The 21,369-nt window shown below is 43.7% G+C and overlaps 1 protein-coding gene across 2 annotated transcripts in view; it reads right to left on the reverse strand.

The window, feature by feature from the left end:
* GNB2 (G protein subunit beta 2) overlaps positions 1-21,369 on the reverse strand; it is a 176,234-nt gene that overhangs the window by 74,397 nt on the left and 80,468 nt on the right. For both annotated transcript variants that reach the window (XM_029580386.1, XM_029580387.1), the window contains exon 5: positions 368-431. In XM_029580386.1, the coding sequence (XP_029436246.1) occupies positions 368-431 (64 nt within the window). The remainder of the gene's footprint in view (positions 1-367; positions 432-21,369) is intronic.

The raw sequence follows: 21,369 nt of genomic DNA on the forward strand, positions 1-21,369 counted from the left end.
GAGGTTGAAATGCTAGTGGCAAAACTGGGATTAGAAGCCAGGTGTCCATCCACCTCCTCCTCCTCCCACTCTTTCCTTATGCCCCATAACTGGCATCTTTGACAAAAGCAATCAGCCAGATTTCTATAGTGGACATTGTCAATGAACACAGGGCCATGCCCAACCTAACCCTTGAACCTGGCTAGGGTTGGAAACAAGGGAGAGAAAGAGCAGGTACATCCATGACACAAATATTGGCTTATTTATCAGCGTTCATTGCACTCAGAGACCCATCATCTGTCCCTTCCTTGGAGTTAAGGGATGGGAGGTAGACTGAGTACACACATGCCTCCACACATTCCTTACTAAAAGGAATTTGAAATCTTACCTTATTTGTGGTATAACTGTCCCAGATTATCAACTTTCCATCCTGAGATGCACTCACCAATAATCTGAGGAATGGAACAGAAAAAAAGAACCAAACAGCTTTCCAACAAATGACAAAGACCAAATTAAATAGATTTTTTTTTCTTTTTCTTTTTTTTTTTTTTTTTTTGAAGAGGGGTTGGGGGCAGAAAAATGCTAAAACTATTGGAAGATAAAAGCAAGTTTGCTTACCGAAAACTGTGATAGCAGGATGAATTAGCCATGCTGTCTGGGAAGCGTCACAATCCCGAGTAGGCGGAGTTTCCCCTAGCTGATCACAGAGTTTTTGACTCTGTGCGTCTGCGTGGTAGTGTACCCGCACGGTTCCCTCACCTCTTCAGTTTCTTTGTAGCCAAGTGAGAAGTAAGTCAAGAAGGTATGTCTGTCTCTATGTGACTGCTAGGGAGGAGGGAGGGAACACATGGCTAATTCATCCTATCGACGGAAACACTGTTTACAGTAAGCAAACTTGCTTTTTCCCCGTCGATAGCAGGGCTGAATTAGCCGTGCTGTCTGGGAGTCCCAAGCTCCCGGGTTGTGTCCTTGTATATTCATTGTTTGCAGGTTTGGACATCAACCCCTGAAGTGGTAGACAGTCTCATGTTCTTTTTAGTGATAAGACTGCTGTGCCTAGTGCTGTATCAGAGGTCGTTTGCTGTTGGAGGCAATAATGCAATGTGAAGGTATGAATGGACGACCATGTTGCCACTTTGCAGATATCAATTAAGGGAACTTTGTTCAAGTGGGCAACTGATGCTGCGGTGGCACGGATCTGGTGCGCTTGAGGCTTTGTGAGTAGTTTAATGGAGCATTTGTTGTAGCAAAAAAGTATGCATTTTGATAACCAACTGGCTATGGTCCTTTTTGAGACTGGTTGTCCAGGATCATTCGGGTTAAAGGAAAGAAACAGTTGAGATGGTCTCAAAGTTGACTGAGTCCTTTTCTTATAGTAAGCTAAGGCTCTTTTACAGTCCAACATGTGTAAAAGTTTTTCACACTTGTTATTATGTGGTTTTGGCATAAAAATAGGTAGAGTTATGGTTTGATTAAGATGAAAAAATGTTACCATCTTAGGCAGAAAGGAAGGGTGAGGACAAAGTGTCACCTTGACATGGTAGAATTCTAGATAAGGGGAGTAGTGAACCAAGGCTTGTAGTTCGCTGACTCTCCTTGCAGAAGTTATGGCAATAAGAAAAACTGTCTTCCATGTCATATATTTAATGTGGCTAGAGTCTAATGGTTCAAAAGGTGGAAGCATTAGTTGTTCAAGTACTACATTTAAATCCCATGGAATTGGAGGTTTGGTCACCGGTAGGCGAAGTCGTATCATTCCTTTCATGAATCTAGAAATCAACGGATGGTTAGACATTGGAAGGTTATTAAAAGGTTCATGAAAAGCTGCTATAGCACTGATATGGACTCGTACCGAAGTAGTGGCTAATCCTGCTTCATAGAGTGTGTGCAGATATTGTAGTAATTGAGTGGCAGTGGATGAGAAAGTGTTTATGTTCTTTGGAGTACACCAGTCCAAGTATCGCTGCCACTTTCCTTTTAGTTACGTCTGGTTGAAGGTTTACGTGACGCAATAAGAATATCCTCTAGTTGAGAAGATAAACCTAAAGGAGTTAGTATTTGCCTTTCAATCTCCACGCTGTGAGATGAAGGGATTGGTTCAAGGGGTGAAGTTGTGGAAGATTTTGTAGCGTTATTGGTGGATGAATGGGAAGTTTCATGAGGTACGCGTACCAGGGCTGTCTCGGCCACGCCGGGGCTATTATAATCATATCTGATACGTCTTGGATGCATTTCTGAATCGTTCGAGATATGAGTGGAATGGGTGGATAGGCATTCATCAAGCCTGGTGTCCATGGAATGAGAAAAGCATCGGGAGCAATCCTTTGATTGCTGGGGTAAATTGAGCAAAAGGTTTGGACTTGTCTGTTTGCTTCCGTGGCAAAGAGGTCTATTATGGAAAACCCCCACTGTTTGAAGATGTTTTGTGCCACTTCTGGATTCAAAGTCCATTTGTGTGGATGAAAAATCCGACTGAGATGGTCTGCTGTTACATTGTCCAAACCTGGAAGATAAGTTGCTTGAATTGATACTTGGGCTTTTATTGTCCAATGTAGAATTTGTATTGCTTCCTGACAGAGTCCAGGAACCGGACCCTCCTTCCTTGTTTATGTAAAACATGGCTACCTGGTTGTCTGTATATACCATGAGGCTTAATCCTCTTATCTGATCCAAGAACGTTTGAAGTGCCATCCAAATGGCTCGTAGTTCTAGGAGATTGATCTGATATGTAGATTCCTGAGGGGTCCACAGACCCTGCTGAGTTTTCAGTTCACCCAGATGTGCCCCCCAACCCTTGATGAAGGCATCTGTGGTCAGAGTTATCTGATGAGGTGGTAAACAGAATGGAGCTCCCAAGGAAAGGTTTTTGGGAAGGAGACACCGTCGAATGTCCTCTTTCATTGCATTTGTAATCTGAATTCTGGTGCTGAGTGGTTGTATGAATTGAGACCACTGAGGCTTTATTTATTTAGAATTTTTATATACCGACATTCTTGATAAAAATATCAAATCATATCGGTTTCCATTGAAAAAGAACAGTCGCAGCTATGGCGTTACATTGAAACAAGTCGACAAATCGTTAAATAACAGGTGAATATAGAAAATAATAATTATAGATAAGCAATTATAAATAAAACCATTATAGTTAAAATTTGATTATAAATAAACAGGTCGTCAAAAACGAATGACAAATATAATGGGGCAGCAAAAACAGTGGAAAACAAGCGATACATAAAGAAAGGCGACTGATATATATTGCTGTGAGTAAGCGGAATAGAATGGGCATGGTGGGGCCCAGGGGAATCGGGTGGCCATGAGGAAGGAGAGGGTTGAGAAGCTCTGGCTGAAAGGTGGATTGAGAAGATCTGGTTGAAGGATGGGGGAAAGGAAAAGCGAGGAGGGGGAGGGATGAGTGGCATTGAATCAGGATCGGGGGATATGCTAGAGAGGTTGAGTCTCTCTACGGTTCAGTTAAGTCCATTGACCATTAAACCCCATTGTAAGCGGCACATGTGAAGTCTGGTGTGAGGAACCACATAGATCGCTGCTGCCATATGACCCAGAAATTGGAGAACCTGGCGTGCAGATGTCCGGTTTCTGTGAAGCAGGTTGTGTGCCAATGATTGTATGTTCTGCATCCTGTCTGGAGGAAGGTATGCTCTCTGTTCCACGTATTTATGAGAGCGCCTCTGAACTGAAGCAGTTGAATAGGTTGTAGGTGAGACTTCTCGAAATTGATAAGAAATCCCAACCTCTGAAGGCATTCGATCTGCATAATGTATGAGCTCTCAGTGTAAACTGATCCGATGCTACTATTAACCAGTCGTCCAGATAAGGAAACATCTGGATCGAAAGTTTCCTTAGGTGAGCCACCACCACTGCTAGACATTTGGTGAAGACTCTTGGGGCTGAAGATAGGCCAAATGGGAGAACCTTGTATTGGTAATGTATATTCCGAACTTTGAAACATAGGTAACGCCAAGAAGACAGGTGAATTGGTATATGGGAATATGCATCCTTCAGGTCGATGGAACATAGCCAATCGTTGTGCTGAAGCAACGGTAGGATATTTTTGAGAGAAGTCATTTTGAATTTCTCTCTCTGTATGTGTTTGAGTAGTCAGAGATCTAGAATGGGTCGTAGGCCTCCTGACTTCTTTGGAATGAGGAAATATTGGGAATAAAACCCTTGGTGATGTTGATGAAGAGGGATAATCTGTACAGATTGTTGAACTTGTAGATTGTTCAATTCTGTTGTGAGGGATGTGGACTGGGATTGTATCATCCTCTTCGGAGGAATATGAGGAAGAGAAGGAGTGGACTGAAAATTTAGAGTAACCGTTTTTTATAATGTTGAGTACCCACTGATCTGATGTGATGGATTCCCAATTGTGAAGAAAAAATTGAAGGCGTCCTCCTATGAATACTGGTAGTGGTGGTGGCTGTATTAATTTCAAAAAGAGGAAGCTTTTTTTTGTTGAGGAGCCGGCGTTTGCTTTAATTGCCTTTGTTGTCTGGCACGACCCCTAGAACTTGGTGGAGCTGTGTTTCTTGGTGGGATATACGGTTGAGGCCTGTACTGTGAATATGGCCTATTGTATGGTCTCGAGTAATACCGGTGACGGTAAGGATAAAATCGATGTTGCGATTTTTGAGACTCTGCAGGAGTGGTGAGAGAAAGTACAGCTGCACTTTTTCCTTCAAATGAGAGACTATGTCTCCAAATTTATCTCCAAAGAGATTGTAACCCGTGCATGGGATATCGGCTAGCTTCTCGTATACATCAGGGCAAATCACGCTGGCTCTGAGCCAAGCCTTACGTCTGGCTGCTATAGCCGAAGCTGACGCTCTTGCTGAAGATTCAAGAGACTCGTAAATAGAGCGTAGTAAATGCCTGAGGCCTTCTTCCATATCTAAGAAAGATTGGGGAAGTGTATTGTCCCTCCAATAGACATAGTGGATGCAGCTTTTGGAGTGAGCATGGAGGAGTGATACATCTTCTTCCCAAAGTCATCCAGACATTTATTCTCTCGGCCCGGTGGTGTGTTCGAATGCAATTTATTACGTTTAGCTTTGGATAAGGCTGATTCTACCACAATAGATTAGTGGGGAAGTTGGGCAGACTCATAAATTGATGAATTACGCATCTTGTATTTAATATCAATTTTTCTTGAAGTAGCCGATGTTGAGAAAGGAGTTTTCCAGATTTTGAATAGAAGATTTTCCAATACAGAGTGTGGAGGCAGAGCAGTGGGCTCGAGAGGAGATTCAGATATTTTTAAGATTCCAAGCATTTCAGCTCTGGGATCAGGTACTCTTCCGGTTTCTACCTGGAGAAGACTGTCTACTTTCTCAATGAATTTTGCATAGGTCAAGTCCTCCGGAGGAGAGTAAGGTTCAGGTAGGCTTTCCTGAGGATCAGATGGCATTTTTGTTGAGAAATTCAAAGATTTAACTGATTCCGGAGAACCTGGACTAAGTGGTTGAGTTGAGCCTGACTTCAGTGCCTGGAAAAATAGTGGAAACTATTCTCAAGATCAAAATCGTAGAGCATATAGAAAGACATGATTTAATGCAACACAGCCAACATGGATTTACCCAAGGGAAGTCTTGTCTAACAAATCTGCTTCATTTTTTTGAAGGGGTTAATAAACATGTGGATAAAGGTGAACCGGTAGATGTAGTGTATTTGGATTTTCAGAAGGCGTTTGACAAAGTCTCTCATGAGAGGCTTCTACGAAAACTAAAAAGTCATGGGATAGGAGGCGATGTCCTTATGTGGATTACAAACTGGTTAAAAGACAGAAAACAGAGTAGGATTAAATGGTCAATTTTTTCAGTGGAAAAGGGTAAACAGTGGAATACCTCAGGGATCTGTACTTGGACCGGTGCTTTTCAATATATATTTATTTATTTATTTATTTTGGTTTTTATATACCGGAAGTTCCTGTATACAATACATATCACTCCGGTTCACATTTAACAGAGATAACTATCGCCGGGGAGGCGGTTTACATGGAATATATATATATGTAAAATGATCTGGAAAGGAATACGACGAGTGAGGTTATCAAATTTGCGGATGATATAAAATTATTCAGAGTAGTTAAATCACAAGCAGACTGTGATACATTACAGGAGTACCTTGCAAGACTGGAAGATTGGGCATCCAAATGGCAGATGAAATTTAATGTGGACAAGTGCAAGGTCTTGCATATAGGGAAAAATAACCCTTGCTGTAGTTACATGATGTTAGGTTCCATATTAGGAGCTACCACCCAGGAAAAAGATCTAGGCATCATAGTGGATAATACTTTAAAATCGTCTGCTCAGTGTGCTGCAGCAGTCAAAAAAGCAAATAGAATGTTAGGAATTATTAGGAAGGGAATGTTAATAGAACAGAAAATGTCATAATGCCTCATTATCGCTCCATGGTGAGACCGCACCTTGAATACTGTGTACAATTCTGGTCGCCGCATCTCAAAAAAGATATAGTTGCGATGGAGAAGGTACAGAGAAGGGCAACCAAAATGATAAAGGGGATAGAACAGCTCCCCTATGAGGAAAGGCTGAAGAGGTTAGGGCTGTTCAGCTTGGAGAAGAGACAGCTGAGGGGGGATATGATAGAAGTCTTTAAGATCATGAGAGGTCTTGAACGAGTAGATGTGACTCGGTTATTTACACTTTCGAATAATAGAAGGACTAGGGGGCATTCCATGAAGTTAGCAAGTAGCACATTTAAGACTAACTGGAGAAAATTCTTTTTCACTCAACGCACAATAAAGCTCTGGAATTTGTTGCCAGAGGATGTGGTTAGTGCAGTTAGTGTAGCTGGGTTCAAAAAAGGTTTGGATAAGTTATTGGAGGAGAAGTCCATTAATGGCTATTAATCAAGTTTACTTAGGGGCGGATTTTCAGAGCCCTGCTCGCCGGGAAGCCTATTTTACATAGGCCTCCCGGCGCGCGCAGAGCCCCGGGACTCGCGTAAGTCCCGGGGTTCTCCGAGGGGGCGTGTCAGGGGCGGGCCCGGTCGTCGCGGCGTTTCGGGGGCGTGTCGGCAGCGTTTTGGGGGCGGGTACGGGGGCGTGGCTACGGCCTGGGGCGGTCCAGGGGCGTGGCTACGCCCTCCGTACCCGCCCCCAGGTCGCAGCCCGGCGCGCAGGAGGCCCGCTCGCGCGCGGGGATTTACTTCTCCCTCCGGGAGGCGTAAATCCCCGGAGAAAGGTAAGGGGGGGGTGTAGACAGGGCCGGGGGGGTGGGTTAGGTAGAGGAAGGGAGGGGAAGGTGAGGGGAGGGCGTTAGAGGATTCCCTCCAAGGCAGCTCCGATTTCGGAGCGGCCTTGGAGGGAACGGGGGTAGGCTGCGCGGCTCGGCACGCGCCGGCTATACAAAATCGATAGCCTTGCGCGCGCCGATCCAGGTTTTTAGCAGATACGCGCGGCTCCGCGCATATCTACTAAAATCCAGCGTACTTTTGTTTGCGCCTGGAGCGCAAACAAAAGTAGGCTATTCGCGCGCCTTTTAAAATCCGCCCCTTAGGGAATAGCCACTGCTATAAATTGCATCAGTAGCATGAGATCTTCTTAGTGTTTGGGTAATTGCCAGGTTCTTGTGGCCTGGTTTTGGCCTCTGTTGGAAACAGGATGCTGGGCTTGATGGACCCTTGGTCTGACCCAGCATGGCAATTTCTTATGTTCTTATGTATGTTCTTTGACCGGCTCCAATGGTTTTATACCTGGAGGCGAGGCAGGAGAACCATCTGGAGAATCCTCTGGAGAATCCTGTGGTGGAATTCTTTTGTTTTTTCCAGTTCTTGGAAAAAAGAGCTGAGAATATCTGAGATTTTCGTCATAGTAGATGCCGCCAAAGTACCTTGTGGAGGAATATGTAATTTTTGCTTTGGGGCTTTTGTGGGAATTGCCGCAAGCAAAATGTCCTCAGGCGATTTCCCTTCATGTTGGCCCTGAGGAGGTATAATAGGCGAAGGGCGAATATGTTTTGTTAATGGAATTTGCAAGGTAGGAGAACGTCTCTTTTCTCTAGAGACAGATGAGAGACTGGCCAAAGAACTTTCACTGGGAGGAGTACAACCTGAAGATAAAGAATCAGAAGCAGATAGACCTTCAACATCTACGTCAGAAGTTATGTTGGAGATTCTTGATGAATTTCTAGAATGCCCTATTCTTGCCATCTGCTTGGAAGAACCTGTATGGTGCAACTTATGGTGATGTTTGCCCGATCTGCTGTGATCCGGTGATTGCACCTGCATCCTTTTTGCACCATGCGCCTTCGGAGCGTCTTGCAATAACCTGTGCTCCGTAGGTGCGCCGTGTGATTGGCCGTGCGCCGTAGATGCTCCGTACGCCGTATGACGCGTCACGGATGCGTCGTCACGGTGAAGCACCATACAACTTAAACGCTCTGTGCGTCGCTCGTGCGTCATGTAGTTTCAAAGCGAAGTATTTTCTTTTTAACGACGCCGACGGCGCAGGTTCCGATGACGCATTTGCCGGTTCTTTGCACCGGAGTTCCTCTGCCGGATCCCCAGCTTTTGAATGAGGCCTTGAGGGTGTGTGAGACCCTGGCCTATAACTTTTGGCGGCTTTTCCAAGTCCTGCTAGTCCCAGCGAGGACGCTCTTTTTAGATTGGCCTTACCTGACTTCGCTGGTCCCGGCAAAGAATGTACATAGGATGGTGGGGCCGAAGTGCCCGTGCATAGTCTCTCCATCCTCGCGGCCCGGTGTCGCTGGACCCGCGGAGACATCCTCCCACAGTCCCGACACGACTTTTGATCGTGGTCCGGGCCTAAACAGAAGTAGCAATAATTATGTCCATCTGTGATGAACATAATTTTGCCACACTGACAATACTTGAACCCAGAGGGCTTCGGAGCCATCTGGGTAAAGAAATCCTGAGAAAAACGCAAAAAATTTCGGCGAAAAAATATCGAGTCAGGAAAAATTGCTAGAGGAAAAAACCCCACGTGCACACACGCTCGCGGAAAAAAAGAAACTGAAGAGGTGAGGGAACCGCGCGGGAACACTACCGCGCAGACACACAGAGTTAAAAACTCTGTGATCAGCTAGGGGAAACTCCACCTACTCGGGATCTCGACACTTCCCAGACAGCATGGCTAATTCATCCTGCTATCGACGGGAAAAGAGGAGCCAGCACAGGGACAAATCAGCTGTGAACCACAAAAAGGTAAGAAGGTGACTTTTGGAGTTTGGCAGGGAAGTCAGAGTACATGTGGGTAGATATAAAAACTAAATCTTCGCTGATGTTGAATACAAAACATAGCAACATAGTAAATGACAGCAGAAAGACCATTTGGCCCATCCATCTGCCCAGTTTTTATGTCCACCCTAAGGGTACATCCCAGCTGTCAGTCACAGACAGGCCAAAGCAATAAGATATATGCAAAAATCAGGTGCTCATACTGAGCCCCCATTTTCCTAATGCACGCACATCCACAGCCCCTGTACACCTGATGCAATATATTCAAATGAGAAAAAAATTGGAGTGGTGTACACAAAGGGTGTGCTAGGGAGAAATGTGCACTTTTGGCACTCAAAAATTTCTTGTATCAGGTACACAGATGTCTGAATTGCGTGTGCCTAACAAATATGCATCGTTTACATGAAGTTACAGAAATCTGCAATACCTGTTTACCAAAAGGAAAGGAATCACCCATGAATTTTTAAGGTGCCCTTTAGAAAAACATCATGCTCCGCTCCACTACTCCCTATGTGCATTTTTTTATTTTTTGTTTTAACCCCAAACAACTTAATTTTATCCTAATCTTTCTAAAACAACCCTACAAGGGGCACATTTATTGCAACATCAGAGGACCACAGTTTTTATGTTTCTCATGTGTCTTCCTTCTCTCTTCTGCACCATTTAGTGTAGAAGAGCTTACAAAACCCTCACTTAGTATTCTCCAGCACAGCATACTTGCTTAAACTGTAACAGGGGTTCTCCATAGCAGGATAAAAAGACACTAGTGGACAATATCATTTGATGGCACAGACACAAACTAGTCCTTCAGAGCTCAGAACAACCAGAAAGGTCTTTTTGAACATATGCAAGAGTTTCCGCACAGCTACTACTGCTTGAGCCCCTCAGTCCACACAAAAACTTTGAGTAGGAGTCAATTCTTCAGGATGGCAGGGGGAATGTATGACCAATTTATTCAGCTGTATATGGAGAATTCCCATTACAGGGAAGCAACTGTACTTTCTCAATCAGTCATACTAGTGAAGAATCCAGATCGGAAGGCTGCTGCTGCTGCTGTAGTTACAGATACAGTTTTTAGGCCAACCCCGGGACCCCAGAAGAGGGGGATAGTTGACTATCTAGTTAAAAAGGTTATGCAAAACTGCTTCTCCAAATGCGCTGTCTCTTCAGGACATGAAGATGGGAACAAACGACCAAGTAGCTGCGTTGCAAATCTCCTTGATGGAAGCATATCTCGTTTGAGCCACTGAGGTTGCCATTGCTCTTACTTGATTCGCTTTGACAGCAAGTCAGCTTATGAATAACAGTGAGCGATGCAGTCTGCTAACAAACTGAAGTGGGCTCTTTTGGATACTGCCATGTCCAGTCTGCTTCGACACTTATGGTCTACATTGCTTTGTCCAAAGCCTGCTGGACCTACCTGTTCAATTCCTCCTTAAGGATGGCCGAAACCAACATCTTCCTAAGAAGTCAAAGATATATTTACGGCCAACACCTGTTGCAGTTCCCAAGACAGCATAGAAAGCTCTCCTCTCTACTGGACTGCTTCAATGGATTCATGGACACAGCCAGAATGTCACTTTTCCCAGTGCCATACACTGATGGAGATCAATACTGATGTTTCTACACCTTTGCTCCATGCCCGGCATGAAAACTCGGATATCAGAATCAAGGCAACAGAACCCTTTGTCTTCTTTGGGTGAGAGGAGATAGACAACAGCTTGCCATTATGGTCCTTCCCAATGCTTGATATCGAGGGGTTTCGATGCCCTCCCAACATGAATGCAGCAACCATCATCAGTGCATCTTCCGGGTCCAATGACGTTAATGCCTCCTAAGCTGATTCTGACAGGTCAGACTTACAATGCCTAAAGTGCTTTTTGATAAGCTCCAACCAAGACTGGCACCATGATCGCACAACAATATCCTGGGATGTCATGTGATGCCCCCAGGCACAGGACATGGCTATCATGGGGTTCTGTGATAGACATGACCTTGTCTCATTTGAAGTTGCTGGTCTGTTTATCCATGACCAGATGAAAAATCAAAGACACAAAAATGAACTTTGTCTGCAAACAGTCAATGCCCCTCTATGTACCGCCCAGGCATGACAACAAAAGAAAGTTTACAAAACTGATCGAAAAGGACACTAAAAAGGACAGAAAAAAAAAAAGAGACTGCGGGACCCCACAACAAAAGTTCCTACCTAGATTAGAACGGGAAACAAATCCTCACAAGACAGAAGTGTGAAGATCTGTAACGGATGGGCTTCATGAAAGAGAAGAGATTGAAGGGGCTCCTCGTGGATATGTGGCATTATGGCATGCTGCACGTGCCCAGTAGGGCACAGTTAAAGTTCTAGAAACTGACATAAAAGTTCCTGATAGGGCGCCATCAGATGATGTTACCCCCATATGAGGACTGACATTCTACTTGTCCTCGGAGAAAAACGGGTCTTCTAGAAGTTTACTATGAATTCCTACAAATGATGGGTATTTGGTGCCTAAGGTGTCATGTGTTTCACTTCCATTGAAGATGTACTTGATATTAACTAATCATCTAGCTATGGAAAGACTGTTACATTGTTCTTCCTGACATGTGCAGCTACTACTGACAGGAACGTGGTGAATACTTTTGGAGCTACCAAAAGGCCAAATGGTAGAACTTGGTACTGATCATATTTATTTACTATGAAGCACAGATACTTTCCTGTGATTGGCTATGTTCATGTAAGCATCCTTTAAATCCAGGGTTGTCAACCAATCCCTAATTATTAGTTGCCAAAGGAAATCATCTTGCATTTTCCCTTTTTGAGGAAAATATTTAGATTCCATAGATCTAGAATGAGACAAAGACCTCCTGACCTTTTGGGGATTAGAAACTATCTGGAATAGGATTCTTCTGCTCTTTCTGAGATTGGGACCAGTTCTATTGCATGTGCTGCCAACATGAAGGCAAGTTCTTCTTTAGTATTTCAACTTGACCAAGGGAAAGCAGATGAGGATGTGGAGGACTGTCTGCTAGATTTCTGAAAATTTAGCTGATAACCTTTGCAAAGTATTTTTTCTCACCCACCCAATGCTCTTGTAGGGTTGTGACCACTGAATATGAAAATGTTGCAGTCTTCCCCCCCCCCCCCCACCACCCCCCACTGGAAGAGTCTGCAAAGAAAAATATCCACAACTGTGATAGTCAAAACTGAGGACCAGATTTGTGTGTGGACTATTGAGTAGATCTCTGCCAAGTCCTATCCCCTAGGATGAGGTCTTATTCTTATCTGTGGCTATTGCCTATAATGAGGGTAAGGTTGATATCTTCTACAAGAGTAGTACTAGTGTTTTCTGAAAGGCTCTTGGAATTTCTTTTGTGAAGATTGTTCTATAGTAGATACTGTTAGTATTTGCAAAGTGGAGCAAAAATCTTATATAATGTCTACAACTTCTTTGTGTCTCAAAGAGATTTTCTCCTGTGCATGGTATATCAGCTAACCTGTCATGCACATCATTCTCTTAGGCTCAATACTTTTAATCATGCAAGTCTTCTGGATCCTATCACAATAGCTGACAACCTGGCTGATGTATCAAAGGCATGACAGATTGATTTAATTAAATGTTTTGTATACTCTTATCACTGCTATCTGGAATGACTAACAGAGCTGCTCGCATGTCTCATTTTTTGGAAAATATTGTATAAGTAGTGTTACAGATGTATTGAAATTCTCAACCGTAGCATTGCTGATTGGAACATCTTTTTGCCTGCAGTATTCATGAGGACCTTCTTTTTCAGTTTTAATTTTCCTAAAGAATTTATCAGTGTTTATTACAATGAACAATGATGGGAAAATATCTGTGCAAAAAAAAAAAATTGTCATTTGAACTGATTTTCTCCCATTTTTTATTATAATAATCATTGATACATTCCTGGGGGAAAAAATGAAAACTAACAATAATGGTCCCTAAATATTCAACAATTCTACATCTTTTCCAGGTGTATTTTAGTCTCTCTTCCTTTCACTACTGCCACGTCCACAATCACCAAGACATAAGGGAGCTGAATTTTCCTATGCCCTGGACACTGCTTAACTTTATATCTTAAACCTATTTTCATATCCACTGGCAGTGTTTTGAGGTGTGCTTCGCAGACATTTGACAGAAGATCTTGAAATGCTTTAGGTATAGGAATGATATTGCTTGTTTAGACAGCTGTATAAGTTTCAGCATTTTGTGAAACACTCCTTTAAAAGGCTTTTCTTCCTCCAAGATAAGTGATATAGAATCTGCCATCGTTTGAATAAAAGCTGGTTAAGACATGTCATCTAGCAGAGTAGTACTTTGTGTTGGCTACGATGATGGATCAGATTGTAATTCTACAGATCTTCAAAGGATTAGAAGAAATGAGCGACAAATGAGGAAATTGATTCTTCAAAGATTAATACTTAGCTTCATTGAATATAGCTTATCACTTAATGTTGCCAAACAGATATTTCTGCTACTGTCTCTTTAGAGGTTTTTGATAGGGTGGACATTGTTGATTGAGACAGTAGTTCAACTGTAAACCTTTCCAGAATAGGTTAAAAATTGTTAGTGATAGAGGAGTAGAAGGGATCTTTTGGTAAAATCATTTTTTAAATTTATTTTCCATTAACCTTTGGTATTCCCTAGAAATCTCAGATACTTGATAATACCACTTTCTATAAATTTAGAACAGATTAGAGATCAGTGAATTATTTCAAAATAATGTCAATAAAGTGTGTAACCAGGTAGTTATAAGTAGATTAATTAACGTGTCTTGAGGATCACTAACAAATATAAAATAAACCATTAAACTAAAATTACTTTAGATTAATTTGAATACCTTAATTTTAAATCACTAACAACTCAACAATATTAAGAGGCAAACAGTAGTTCAAGCAACAAAAGGAGGACTATTCAATCTTTTGTTTTAAGTGTCAAATGTACAATTATCTACCAGCTGGTGAGAGGTAGTATGTATGCATTCGGAGCAAACAACTCCTTACCCTCACAGAATGTCCAATCTCTGGAGGCTAGTACCTGACTTGGAGGAGCTAAGGGAGACAGAGATACCGTCAGGGCATAGTAGAGCAGTCTCACTTCCACTTTTGCAGCTTCTGTCCTGCCTTAGATGGAAAAAATCACCTTGAAGAAAAGCATAATCTTGTAGTTGGATATGTCCCTCAAGGTGATGTAGTATCCTCTCACACACAGGATGTCTCTCCAGGGGCTCTTGCCCAGGAGGGAAGTGTTTGAACGGCCACTGTAGTTGATGATTTGATCATTAGACATATAGATATAGCTGGATGGCTGGCAGACATGAAGATTGCTTGGTAACTTGCCTGCCTGCTGCGAAGGTGGTGGACCTCACATATCCCCTAAATAGGATTTTAGACAATGTTGTGGAGAAGCCAGAGATTCTGGAAGCCAAATTTAGGATGTTAGGTAAAAAGTTGAAATCCTCTCTCACCTCACCTTTTAACCATGCCAGCAGTTGAATGATTGAATCACTACTCCTAGGCAAGTGCCCCTGGAGAAACATCCTCGATGCAACCACACCTCGAATATTGTGTGAAATTCTGGTCACTGCATCTCAAAAAAGATTTAGCAAAATTAGAAAAGGTAAAGAGAAGGGCAACCAAAAAGGGGATGGAACGATTATATTCTCTATAAGGAAAGGCTAAAGAGGTTAGGGCTCCTCAGCATGAAGAAGAAACGGCTGAGGGAGATATGATAGAGGTCTTTAAAATAATGACTGGAGTAGAATGAGTAAACAAATCAGTTGTTTACTCTTTCAAAAAATACAAAGACTAGGGGACACACAAAGATACTAGGTAGCACACAAATAGGAGAAAATATTTTTTTTATTCAATGCATAATTAAGCTTTGGAATTCATTGCCAGAGGATGTGGTGAAAGTTGTTATTGTAACTGGGTTTAAAAAAAGGTTTGGACAAGTTCCTGGAGAAAAAGTCCTAAATTATTATTAAGTTGAACTTGGGGAAATCCACGGCTTATCCCTGGGATAAGCAGCATGGAATCTATCAACCTTTTGGGATCCTGCCAGGTGCTTGTGATCTGGATTGGCCACATTTGGAAACAGGATACTGGGCTTGATGGGACTTTTGGTCTGACCCAGTATGGCAAATCTTATGTTTTTATGAATAAATTCTAACCACAGCCTTTGTAAAAAGTGGTGACATTCTGACACAATCCATGAGGTGTCACAGAAGTATTATCTGATTCTGGTAACAAAACCGGCAAGGAGGATAAAGAAAATGATTCTTTGTGGTGAAGGGTTGCATCAATACCAAAACTTGTCTATGCAGTAAGCTTCTGTGCTAAAGAGGACAGCACAGAAAGCAATGTTGTCTAGAGAATCTCTCAGTACTGGACGTGGATGGTGCCTTTGTTTTCAGTATGATATCTATCTGATGCTGATGGCGTTGATGAGACCTCTTCCTGTTTTTCCTATGTGGAAGCCAGGTGAATCATGGCTACAGCACCGCACCGATGAGATACTGACCTTTTCTTTTAAGTACTGCTCTGACTGAGCTCATTTATTTGATTTATATTCTACTTTTCAGGTACTTCTTGTCCAAGGGAAAAAACATTTGATAAGTTAACTTAAGCTCTCTATAGGAGTGTGCTCAGGGGGAGAGCACATTTTCCATCTGCAGAACAATCAGCCCATGCCATGTGTGAAGCACAGGCAGCAAGGACAGAGATCATGGCTGGAAATCTTGTGCCTACATTTAGAACAGAGTTTGAAAGGTTTTTTGGGGTTTTTTTAACCTGGTCTGGAACCTCAGAAATCACTGTTTAAGGTAAGAGGCAAAAAAATGGAAAAACAAAACAAAAAAAACATTTTTTTTGAGGCAGCGCAAACAAAAATACTGAAGAAACTATAAGACACAAAGACCGTGAAAACACAAAAAATACAACAGCAGTTGAGACAGAACAAATAAACGTTTCTTCACTTCGGCAGAAGAAAAAGGACTGAGGAGGCTCACACAGCGGTGGACTGCACAGGGATACATACAAACATGCTCTAAAAGACTTCTCTGAATTCTGGCTGGAGTGCATTCCATGATAGCATCATCACCTCACGTGGTTGGCTAGATTCGAGCTGCTTGCCCATGGAGAAGCCCTTACCCATGCCTAACCACAAAGCTCTGTAATAATCTTAAAAACCAGGACTAACAGAATACCATACCTGCATATGTATGTTTATTGTACATTGTTTACATATTTGAAAATGGTTAATAATCATTACATTTAAAAAAACAAAAAAAAAACAGGACTACTCACATTGCCACTGCGCAACCTGACAGACAGACCTGTTAGCTCCTGCATTTCAATTAAGACTTCTAGTTATTAGAAAGCTTGCAGCCTGCCAGACAGCTGTTAGTCTATTCTACCATCACAGCCTGCCACATAAAGCCAACCACTTGGTTTGTGTTTCTGCCAGGACTTAACATTTCATATTAATATTTTGCCATTCATTCTAGTAGCCCTGACATTCACTGTTGCATCATGCAAATTCAGCATTATGAGCACTTTAACACATACGTCATGATGTGGTGCTTTCTGCTCTCTCCACTTTTAGCAACTAAGGATCCTTTATGCTTCTCCCATATACAAACTACATTACTGCTTAGCCCCTGCCACCACTCACTCTGGGGGGTGATTACCTGTTTCTATCTCCCTTTCTGTAAAATATTTCCTGATATTTCTTCTCAGTTTACCCCTTCAGAACCTCATATCATAACCCCTTGTTCTATTTTCCTCTGAAACAAGGTTTTCTTCTTGTGTATTATTAGTACGTTTCAGGTAGCTGAATGTTTCCATCATATTTCCCCTGTTTTGCCTCCACTTTAAAATATGAATGTCTAGATTTCTAAGATTCATCTCCTAGGGCTTCTAATGCAGTTTCTGCACCATTTTGGTAAATATTTACTGGACTGCCTCTACCCCCAGGATACCCCTGGGGGTAGAGGCCAGAATTGAATACAATACCCCAGATGAGGCCTCACGTGACTTGTACATAACATAAGAAAATGCCATACTGGGTCAGACCAAGGGTCCATCAAGCCCAGCATCCTGTTTCCAACAGTGGCCAATCCAGGCCATAAGAACCTGGCAAGTACCCAAAAACTAAGTCTATTCCATGTTACCATTGCTAATGGCAGTGGCTATTCTCTAAGTGAACTTAATAGCAGGTAATGGACTTCTCCTCCAAGAACTTATCCAATCCTTTTTTAAACACAGCTATACTAACTGCACTGACCACATCCTCTGGTAACAAATTCCAGAGTTTAATTGTGCGTTGAGTAAAAAAGAACTTTCTCCGATTTGTTTTAAATGTGCCCCATGCTAACTTCATGGCGTGCCCCCTAGTCTTTCTACTATCCGAAAGAGTAAATAACTGATTCAGATCTACCCGTTCTAGACCTCTCATAATTTTAAACATCTCTATCATATCCCCCCTCAGCTGTCTCTTCTCCAAGCTGAAAAGTCCTAACCTCTTTAGTCTTTCCTCATAGGGGAGCTGATAATTTTGTTTTCCTTAGTGTAGAGAGATGGACTCAGGACCAGTGGGTTTATTCTCCCCTACCAGCAGATGGAGACAGGACAAGCTGACATCACAGTATACAAAACCCTACAGGTGAGCCCAGCCTGCCAGTATTCTCTTCAAAAGCAACTGTGGACAGACTAGCAAAAAACTTGATTAAAAACAAGTAACCAGAACTGTACTCAACCAGCCATAAACACTGCACTCACCAAGATTCTAGGTACCCCAAACTAGGGACTGGATGAACCAGTAATCCCTTGGGACCAAGAGCCCCACAGGAAGACTGTTGACACACTCATGCAGCAGCCGAGGGCAGGAAGCTGAATCCATCTGTCAAGGAAAACGAAATTATCAGGTAAGTAATTTCTCAGTTTCCTAGCGTGTAGACAGATGGACTCAGGACCAGTGGGATGTACCAAAGCTACTCCACAACAGGGAGGGGAGGAGGCCCGTGGTCCAGTCAACACCGCACGTACAAAGGCTGCATCCTCCCGAGCCCGCACATCCAGAAGATAAAACCTGGAAAAAGTGTGTAAGGAGGACCACGTCGCAGGCTCAGCAGATATTGACGGGAAACAACAGCCTAAACTTCGCCCATGACACTGCCTGAGCCCTAGTGGAATGATACCTAACCTGAGTAGGCAACAGCTTTCCAGCATCCACATACGCGGCCATGACCACCTCCATAACCCAATGAGTTAAAGTAGCCCGCGAAGCCGGAGCGCCTTGCTTACTCCCAACATGGTGAACAAACGTGTGATCCATCTTTCGAAAACACTCAGAGACCTCCAGATACCGCACAAGACACTTAACATACAAGGAGCGCAAAAGGTGAAACTCCTCTGCATCCCTGACCTTATGCAGGGATGGCAAGGAGATAGACTGATTCAAATGAAAGTCTGAGACTGCCTTGGGTAAGAAGGATGGAACAGTAAGCAGCTGTAACGCCAGTGTCACCTAAAGAAACAGCTCCTGGCAAGACAATGCATGCAGCTCAGAAATCTGACGCACAGAACATATGACCACCAGGAACACAGTCTTCAAAAACAACTGTAAGGAAAGGCTATGCAGTGGTCGGAACATGGGGCCCATCAAAATGTCCAGCACCAAATTAAGATTCCACAATGGAACCGGTAATCTCAAGGGAGGCCTATGGGTACTCCCTTCAAAAAACGGGCCACATCAGGATGAGACAAGGAAACACCATTCCTTGTCTCATCCTAAAACAGGCAAGAGCCACAACCTACACCTTCAAAGAATTAAGGGCCAAGCATTTATTCAATCCATCCTGCAAAAAATCCAGGATGAGAGGGATCTTAACTGAACAAGGAAGAACACCCAGCTCCTCACACCAGGCCTCAAAAACTCTCCAAAGCTGCATATAAGCCAAGGAAGTGGAGAACTTGCGAGCACGGAGTTAAGGGGCAATCACAGCAGAGGAATAACCACACTTTAACAGGAAAGACCTCTCAAGGACCAAACCGTAAGACAGAATAGAGTCGGATCCTCGTGAAGAACTGGTCCCAGCTGAAGCAGATCCATGTGCAGCGGAAGACGAAGGAGGGCCTCCACCAAGAGTAGTCACAAATCCGCATACCATGGACGCCTGGGCCAGTCCAGCGCCACCAAGAGTACTAGCCCCCTGTGGCCTTCGATCTTGCGAAATATCCTGCCCAGCAAGGGCCATGGAGGAAAGACAAAACAATCTGTCTTCTGGCCAGACCTGTTCAAGAGTGTCTATTCCCAGGGACCATGGATCTCTCCTGTGACTGCAGAAGTGAAGAACCTTCGCATTTCGAGAAGTCGCCAGCAAGTCTAGGAACAGAAGGCCCCAGTGATCCACAATCAACTGAAACGCCTTGGCTGACAACACCCACTCTCCTGGGTCCAGACACTCCCTGCTGAGAAAGTCCACTCTTTTGTTGTCTTTTCCTGCAATGTGAGAGGCCAAGATCATCTGCAGATGACCTCCTGCTCATTCCATCAGCTGGTCTATTTCCTGCGACACTTGCTGGCTCTTGGTTCCTCCCTGGCAATTTACATAGGCCACTGTCGTCGCGTTGTCCAACATCAGGAGTAGCCTAGTGGTTAGAGCAGTGAACTAAGAACCAGGAGAACCAGGAGACCAGTCGACACTCCTTGTGACCTTGGGCAAGTCACTTTACCCTCCATTGCCTCAGGTACAAACTTAGATTGTAAACCCTCTGGGGATAGGGAAATACCTACAGTACCTGAATGTAATCAACTTTGAAGCGCTGAAAAAAAGTGCGAAAAGCGGAATATAAATCTAAGTAAGTAAAAAATCACGTGAACCGCTTGATTCTGCAGCCTGAGGATGAACTACAAGCATACCAGCCGTACTGCCCGGACCTCCAGGTGATTGATGTTCCAGCAGGACTATTTGGCGTTCCAGCGCCCCATAGCCATTAACTCCAGACAGTGAGCCCTCCAACCGTGGAGACTCATCTGACATGAGTACCAACCAGGCTGGAGAGGACTAGGGAACCCCCTTTCTCAGATGATCCTCCTGCAACCACCACTGGAGGCAGGAGCAGATTTCCATCGGCAAGTGGAGCTGAACTGCATAATCCTGAGACTGCGGGTTCCAATGAAATAGCAGACAGCGCTGAAGAGGACACACATGTGCCCTTGCCCATGGCACCACTTCCAGGGTAGCCGCAATCAAACAGAATACATATAGGTAGGACCACACCATTGGGTGTATGGTGTTCATCAACTGACACATTTGAGACATCTCTGGAGCCGAACTTCAAGTAGGAAAACTCTGTCCTGTCCCATGTCGAACTAAACCACCCCCCCCCCCCCCAGTTACTCCACAACTGGGATGGCTGAAGATTGCTCTTGGTCAGGTTCACCACCCAACCGAGCTCCTGCAATAAGGAGATCACTTTGTGTGTCACCAGGCGGCTCCCTTCCTGAGACTTGGCTCGTATCAGCCAGTCATCCAAATACGGGTGCACCAGGATTCCTTCTTTTTGCAAAGCCACTGCTACCACCACCATAATCTTGGAAAATATTCTGGGAACAGTGGCAAGACCAAAAGGCAGCGCCCAAACTGATAATGGCACCCCAACAACACAAAGCGTAGAAAGCGTTGGTGTTCCAATCAGATGGGAATATGAAGGTAAGCCTCTGACAGATCCAAGGAGGTCAGAAATTCCCCCGACTGCTTCACCATTATTAGAGAGAGTAAGGTTTCCATTCGAAAATGAGTCCCCTTCAACTGACTGTTGACATTCTTGAGATCCAAGATGGGACGAAAGGAGTCCTCTTTCTTGGGCACAACAAAATAAATGGAATATCGCCCCATACTTTGAGACATGGGCACCGGAACTACAGCCCTCAGTCTGAGAAGCCTTTGAAGCATGAACGCCACTGCCTGTTTCTTCTGCGGGGAGTAGCAAGGGGACACCATGCACACATCCTGAGGAATGCTGCGAAATCCAGTGCATACCCTTCTTGTATCACCTCCAGGACACAGTGGTCCGACGTGATCTTGACCCACCTCCAATTAAAGAGAGAGAGAGATATCCCCCTATTTCCTGTT

Source organism: Rhinatrema bivittatum, chromosome 16, assembly GCF_901001135.1.
Source record: "Rhinatrema bivittatum chromosome 16, aRhiBiv1.1, whole genome shotgun sequence".
Taxonomy (NCBI): Eukaryota; Metazoa; Chordata; class Amphibia; order Gymnophiona; family Rhinatrematidae; genus Rhinatrema; species Rhinatrema bivittatum.